Here is a 7552-nt window from a genome sequence, read left to right on the forward strand (position 1 = left end):
CAACACTGAGCGCCTATGTCATTGGTTTGCATGCCACACTCGCTGGAGCAAGCAGCACACAACACATGGCCAGGGAGGGTTGGCAGAAACCCTCCCTACTTTATTAATAGTATAGATAATATATGGAAATGTAAAATGGTAGTAGCGAGTTAATAGGTGGAGGGTGTTAATCATGGACAAACGATCACACGCCTTTATTACCCAACACATATTTCTTTTGGCGGCGTGTGAAGAAGTTCTAGACACGGTTTTGAAACCACTCCATGCAACATGCGCTCTAAGTCCTCTTTTTATTATTATTATTTAGGGGATAGGCTACACACATGCAGCCGTGCCAATGGCTAGCCGATTGAGGGTGAATGATAGCCACCTACCGGGAATCTGCGCACATGCTACAAACTGTAGCCGTCCTCGCGATTCATGTCAACACCATTGTTGAGCTGTCCTGTGCCACAACAATACTAACACTTTCCCCCATGGAAACAACTCTTCACCGGGGTGACCGTTAAGGATTGTTGACTGACGTTGCAGTGGTGCCGGTGAGAGCGCCGATAGCTGAGTGCAGGGGCGTGGTGGGCTTTGTGCACTTTTGGGTCGGAGGCAATGACCTGTGCGCAGGCTGAGACGAGAGAGAGAGAGCGAGAGAGAGAGAGAGAGAGAGAGAGAGAGAGAGAGGGGGGGGGGATAAGAGCTCGCAACCACTAAAAAGTTGTTGAAACCAGATGTATGCCAACACATGATGCCCTATTTTCTGCGAGATGGAATAAAGGAAAAATTACACGTGTCATGGGTTCTCCAAACCTATCCCAATACAAACCCTAGAGACCCAGTGGATCTTGCATTACAGCTGTGGTCGCTTAGTTCGGCAAACGAGACGCAAAGGAAGCTCCCTCTTCTGCTGCCATTGCGGTCGAGTGTCGACTTTAACATTGCACAGCTCCCATGTCCGCTTCCACTTTCTTTCCTCTTCAACACAGAGTGGAGACCATACATGCTCAGTTGCAGAACAGAGTGCTAGTTAGGGCCAAGCGCGGCAGAGGGAAAGCCGTAACCTGGCCCCCAGAAGACCAGATCTGTCAGGTGGGGTTCCCTTCTTCACTTCCTCCGACTCATGAGACCTCCCTTTGTCTTTCCGTACTCGACACGCCCACACCTTTGTGCGAGCATGTCCTTCTGGGCCAAAGAATATTTATCAGGGCGAAGATCAGGCTTTCGAGCTGCTCCCATTTCCGTCGACCTGTATGGTCCGAATTTAAGCCGGATGACTGTGCACAGTGCTTGCAGCGCAGGTTCTATGTCAAAACGTACTGTGAAAAAGTTAAGGCCTCAAGTCTGGGCACATAAACGAATGCGTAGACCATTCGTGCGGCTAGCCTACCGTGTGCAGTTCGCGCTGCCATGCTACTCGCATGTGACCTTGTAGATTTTCTGCTTCTGTCAGTACTTATGCCGATCGTTTAACTGCTGATGTATTAGTGTAAGGTTGCTCCATGGCAAGGTTAGGCTCATTCTTGAAGCTGAAAGTGTGCGGGGTGTATCTACCCTAAACTCCGAGCTTTTCTAGATGAGGATTGTTTGCTCTCCACTGAAAATGTTTCAGGATTTCTTTCCTTTGGCTTGTGAATGTTTTTGTAGAGCTCTCAAGTACTTCTCTAGTCAAATGATCTGGGAATCAAAGTGGGAGTGGGAAAGGGGCTTTATTCACCGTTTAGGGGAATGGGGCTCCTCTCCACACGGTTGTGTGGTCTTCGTGTTAGGTGAGCCTTCTTTTGCTGCAGTTGTCGACACTTCTTACTTGTCTTCTGCACATTACGTGGCCTTAATGTGCTTGTGCTACTGCTTTCGAACTTTCATTTGGGGCTGTAACTAATGCACTTCATGGTAAAAGGTTAGTCTTGGGTTGTTTAGCCCGTTAATGTGATGTGTCATTGTGGAGCGATGGTAACTATCGCTACCAATTTTTGTGAAGAGGAAAAGGCCCCGGTTGTTTTAGACCATTAGTGTCATTGTTGAGTTGTAGTCATTCCTTTTTGTGTGCGGCATCTGGTGTCATAATTGTCAGAATGTGCCGCATTTGGGGCTTCATAAGAATAGAACTTGGGGGGAGCCTCAGAATGTTCCATGTGTAGTTCTTCGATCGCCTTTGCAGTCTCAAAATATGAAATTTATGGAAAGTATGCTTCTGAATGCATGTTGCAACAAGAATAAATACCCTTGTGATTGAAGAAGGCTACTAGGTAACTTTGTGCTTAACGAAGTATATGGAGCCGGTCCAGTCATGATTTGATCTTGGTCAGGTCCAGTCATGATTTAATCTTGTGACCAAGATCGCCACTTCGCATATTCAACATACCATTTTCTGATGGAACTGGGAAGAAGTTTTAGGCGTACATTTCCCTGTTCTACCAGAGGATTGAAGTTTATGTTGCTACTGATAGTAAGGAATCCTGTGAATTGGAAATTAAACTTCCCTCCCTAGAACTCTACTCATTTGCTTCAGCATGAGAAAATTACGAGGTGGCTGTAAATAAAGTAAACTTATTCTTTGGTATGCAGGTTCGACTTTTCTTGTCTAATGATTTTCCTTCATCTATTGGGTCTGCCCAAAATGTAATGCAAACAAACCAAATGAGAAATGTGCCCTCTCAGAGCAATATTCTAGGTGGGGCAAACACACCTCCAGGTCTTCGTGGTTCTCTTGTGAAACGACCTAGGGTTATGATCAGCAATGAAGCTTCTATGACCCCCGGAAGGCCTTGGAATTGCCCAAAGAAGGTACCAATCTTATAATTTAAACAGATTCAACAGTTGCTCCGGCTAGCTTGTAACTTGTTTTATTTTGCTCGTAGTTTGTCTGTGACAGTGAGTGGTTCATAGCTGGTGGAGATGAGAGCGAGGAGGCAGTTTTTCAGCAGCAGAGGGAGCTTAGGGTGTTAGAGGCTTTCTACCCCCGTGTGACAGCCATTCCTGACAGGTTGGTATGTGCAAGTTTTCATCTGAGGATGGTATGTTTATTAATTTAGTCTTTGATTTGATGCATTTGATGAATATGCAGTCCAGCTGAGCCAGTGGAGACTTGCATGGTGCTTCATGATAGCCTCATCCCTGCAATACCTTTAGTCCCCATTGAGGAAGAAGGCGACGATAATGGAGAGTGTGAGCATGGGTCAAAGTCCGTGGATAATTTGGATGAGCTACGAGGTAAATTTATCGAGGACCTTGAAATGCTGAAACCTTTATGTGTCAAGCTATTCTTCTCACAAGTTATCTAATCTACATTTTTTTGGGTGGCTCAGAACATGGGAAGCCCATTGGAGTTTGTGTGCCAGGTTTTCCCGCCTCCAAAGCAAACTCTAAACCTTCACAGGAGCAAAGGCAGGATGCACTCGGCTCCTCTATAGGCAGTGCAGATGCAAAAGTTGCAGCAGCTGCAGCAGCAGCGGCTGCATGTATGGCTTTTCACAAATGCGGATCTGCCAGTCTTGTGGACCCAGATCTGCTTGTGGAGATTCTAAGAAACCCTGTACTGCTGAAAAGCTTGGCCCTTTACAATAATGAATCCTCAAAAAATCCAGCAGTAGCCACATTTGGTCTGAAACCAAATCTTGCTGGGCAGCTCAGCCAACACCAAACTTTACAAAATGATCGGCCTCCCCATAAGGCCTCTACGGGAGCTCCTCCTAATACAGGCCTTCCTTCACCAGTGAGTGTGCTATCAGATTGGACCCAACAGGAGCATACTGCTTTGGTATCAACTAAGCACTCAAATCCTAGGGATACTTTCAGTGCATGCGATCTCTCAACCGAGAACTGTGCCTTACCCCCTAATTTAGTGTCTAAACATTCACATAATCCCTGTTCGACCCATGAAAGTGTCTTACAATTAGAATCTCTTCGTGTGCAAGGCTTTTGTATGCCACCTGAAGGTATAACGGCTAAAAATTCCTCCTGCATGCCAAATGCTGTTGTGAAAATGTCTTCTCGTGTGCATCCAGATAGGCTTTGTGGCATAGTTGCCCCCCTTGCCCCTTACCCGCCTCAGAATGTTACCAGCTTCCAGCCGAAACTGCCTGGGAGGCTGCATCAGCCAGCTCAGGGTCCTCCCTCCCACTCCCACGGTGGAGCCATGCATCATCAGAGCCCGGCGACCTCACTTGACCCTTGTAAAAGATCACTCACAGAGGCTAAGTACAGAGGTAGTAAAGAGGGTTGTGGCTCTTGCCTTGTGACAAAGGCCGGGCAGAGGACTGCCAGGGTGTGCATGTATTTTAATACACCGAGAGGATGTCGGAATGGAGGGAATTGTGCATTTTTGCATCAGTCAGGGGTTCCAGAGTTGAATGCTCTTGCACAATGAGCAGTGTGCCATCTATGTTGTCTTGCAATGTCGTGTGGTGCTGTTCAGGCGAGGCTAGCAGTGGTTTCATGGCCCCCTCCCCCTTCCCTTCCCTCCCCCCCACCCCCCCCCCCCCCAAAAAAAAAAAAGGGAAAAATGGAAAAGACTGAAGGCACTGCTGCAGATCAACATCCGAGGGAGTGGATTGTGGTCGTGTACATGCCATGTTGTCATGCTCGCATGACTTGTGGCAGGAGGTCTAAAAGCAGTAAAGGTTATGCAAGTTACTAACAATGTGCACCGACAATGGCCTCAACAGTTTGCATATGGAGGGCAAGTTACTATCAATGTGGTAGATATGATGTGGCATCGACAATGGCCTCAACAGTTTGCATATGGAGGGGAATCAATGATGCCAAAGGAGAGAAGGAACAATGCTCGTCCTTGTCTCGCCTCTGGTGGCCTGCAAATCTGCAATGCGGCAGGGACCAAAGCTCTCTCTGGCACAAGTAGCCCTTATCAGCTGGTTGCAATGTAGGCATTTGGCTTTTATGCAATCCTACCTTCTGGTGCTGTGGATGGAGAGGCAGGTATGGTTGAGTGTGAGCTTGGCTCCACGGAAGCTTTGTATGCTGTACCTACCCCACTCGCCTCTTTCAATCTTGAGGTGTCCCGTGTGCGGGTACACCCTATGCCATGAGTTAAGCAATCCCTTGTGTAATTTCCTGCCCACAATGACATCATGGAAAGGTTTACATGTAAACACATGAAGAAATGTCCTTGTATGATGAAGCGCTCTCCCTGTAATACATTCAATCATCCCCTTGGTGATCATGTGCTCTTCATCTACTGTTATATGTATGATTAATCGCATACTGGGTTGACATTGAATCATGAATAAGGTATAAAGTTACTGGAGCACGGTCACCGGTGCAGGGCTAGAAAAGTACATTTTCCTAGCCGATCAAAACAAGGGAAAACTTGAAATTCTTCCGGTTTTTAGGTCAAAATTTGAAGCTTTTGCCGGTAATTACACTAAAACTTGTGTAAATTTGCCGGTTTTGTTAAGGGCAAGCTCAAAATGGAACCGAGATTTTATAATTTCAGCCGGTTAAAATACACTAGACCCGGTCTTTTTCTAACACTGCACTGGTGTATCCAGCAGTCTCATTGCGTGTAATCGCATAGTGGACATGAAATACAAACAATAACGTCAGAGTTTTGATGCTGTTCTTTTTTGAATACCTATCGCAACTGGAATCATGATGTGGAGTTACTCCGTTGTACAACCTTAAAGCCGAGAAGCTTGCTGGCTGAGTTGGTGTCCAGGAGAGTCATGATTAGGTAGAAGACAAATACGGGATTAATATAGTTCGTTATTTGCGTCAATATCTTTTACATGTGTAAACTACAACCACTGGCTTCCACAAGCGGCCCATTAGCTCAGTTGGTTAGAGCGTCGTGCTAATAACGCGAAGGTCGCAGGTTCGAGACCTGCATGGGCCATTTTCTCTTCTCCCAGCATTCCCATCCCTCTTGCTAGTTTTGGTTCTCGTTCACTTCGTCTTCTCCCAGTAATCCCTTGAAGGGGTCCTCGTTCACTCCATCTTGATCGCTGACTTGTACCGTAAAGCTATTTTATTCACCACTCAATCCACCCTGAAGGCTCCACACGCTTTTGAAATTTGCAAGGCCAACACATTCTTTTGCAATTTGTTTCCTTTCGATTGATCCACGAGAAACCTCCAACGATAGCTTTGTAAGTACTCTTCAAGAAGCTACTCTTTGTTAGAGCTTGTAAATCTCCAGAGGTTTTTGAAGGAGGCTCCTAGTAGCAAAGCTCTCACACACACTCTTTCCTTTACAAAAGTATTTCTTATGTTGATGGGACCACATTTTGTGAGCCTTGGGACTTCCCAAACTTTCTTTGCTTTTCATGTATGGTACATGGAAGTAGTTTTATAGACCTTTCTTTTCTCATGGAATTATTTGTGACATTTCGAACACGAGGACCCTCATGACCAGTGTGGACAAAGGTGCTTAGCCCAAAGCTAGATTTTACCAACAGTTGAGCTCTCTCATTTAGAGATCGATCCCCTTATGTATATTTTGATCCTCTTGTGTGAGCACACTTGTTCATTGTACTTTCCACTTTTGCTCGAGCTTGGGACTATTCTCGATTTGTATACTCAAAGCAAAGGTGGCATCAAGGATACTGCCCTTAGCGTGTGCTCCACTTTGAGACCTATGGATAGCTTCTTCTAGTTTGACTTCTTCTCGTGTCTCTGAGCCACAACTTCTTCTAATTTGACTTCTTCTTGTGTCTCTGAGCCACCCACCCCTCTCTTTATCCATGGCTTGTTGTATTTTAGTTGCCTTTGGCTGCTTTTCCACCTTATTGTGTAAGTTATGCATGTGTGGCGATTCCCTAAGTTATTGTTTGCTCTCATGGGAAAAACCTTCATTGTATGCACTTGTGGGGTTCCACATGCAGTCCATATCACATGGGGTTTGCTTGTTTGATACCAAAAGTGAGTCCCATTGAAATATATGCATCCCTCGCCAAGTGAATTAGCAAAGTTGATCCTACGTCATCAGAGTGTATTCGTTTTCCCACTCATCAATCAAAGTATGGGCAACTCATTGGATTTCCTAAGATTTCATAAACGCGTAGGCCCCTTACATGAGGGTATCCAATCCTAGGTAGTCACCTTGTCTTGCCCTCATCGTCCCAATACAAGTTTACATGCTCATAGATTCTTTGTATCGTCATTTTGCACACATAATGAGCGTTGAGTTTCTTATCGTTGACCTTAGGTTACTGAGGCCTAGGTTGCTCCACAAGAGGCTCCATCCAAAGGGGCAATGTGGGAATTTCTTGGTAATCCTCCTCTTGATCATGGATCCCCATAGGCACGGCCACTAGGATGGAGCTCCCTATGAGTCTCTAGACTTCAAATTCTTGTTGAGAGGTTTACCCTTGACTTCTTTGCTTGGTCACATAGTTCCCATGGGCCCATGTAGTTATTATAATAACAAAGTCTTGAGATTTTTTTTTGCCACACCCCCCATGGGTCAATCTAGTCATACTACAAAGTCTTGAGACCTTTTGTCTAAAGTTATGTAAGGGTCTCCATGGTTGGTTGCAACTATGGTTTTCAAAATTGACACTTATCCATCATGCACATGAGAGAGAGAGGTCATAGATATGTAAAG

The 7552-nt window shown here is 45.6% G+C and overlaps 1 protein-coding gene and 1 non-coding gene across 3 annotated transcripts; both read left to right on the forward strand.

Annotated features, from left to right (window-relative positions):
- The first annotated feature begins 804 nt into the window (after positions 1-804).
- Positions 805-5167, forward strand: LOC147445090 (zinc finger CCCH domain-containing protein 45-like). Of its 2 annotated transcripts, none has more exons than XM_086527570.1 (5): positions 805-1080; positions 2557-2775; positions 2850-2974; positions 3056-3201; positions 3297-5167. In XM_086527570.1, exons 1-5 carry the CDS (start codon positions 943-945, stop codon positions 4355-4357), a joined length of 1689 nt encoding a protein of 562 aa, XP_086383696.1. In that variant the 5' UTR covers positions 805-942; the 3' UTR covers positions 4358-5167. The 2 variants fall into 2 exon arrangements, with proteins under 2 accessions (XP_086383696.1, XP_086383697.1); XM_086527571.1 differs by having other exon boundaries at positions 938-1757.
- Positions 5168-5768: 601 nt separating this feature from the next.
- TRNAI-AAU (transfer RNA isoleucine (anticodon AAU)) lies at positions 5769-5842 on the forward strand. Its single transcript has one exon. It is a non-coding gene; the product is annotated as a tRNA-Ile (tRNA).
- Positions 5843-7552: the final 1710 nt, after the last annotated feature.

This window comes from Adiantum capillus-veneris, chromosome 13 (assembly GCF_014529385.1).
Source record: "Adiantum capillus-veneris isolate H3 chromosome 13, ASM1452938v2, whole genome shotgun sequence".
Lineage (NCBI taxonomy): Eukaryota > Viridiplantae > Streptophyta > Polypodiopsida > Polypodiales > Pteridaceae > Adiantum > Adiantum capillus-veneris.

Coding starts and splice junctions, on each gene's coding strand:
- LOC147445090 (XM_086527570.1), top strand. CDS start 943: ATGTCCGCTTCCACTTTCTTTCCTCTTCAACACAGAGTGGAGACCATA. Junction 2,975..3,055: donor GTGACAGCCATTCCTGACAG/GTTGGTATGTGC, acceptor ATGAATATGCAG/TCCAGCTGAGCCAGTGGAGA. Junction 3,202..3,296: donor TAATTTGGATGAGCTACGAG/GTAAATTTATCG, acceptor TGGGTGGCTCAG/AACATGGGAAGCCCATTGGA.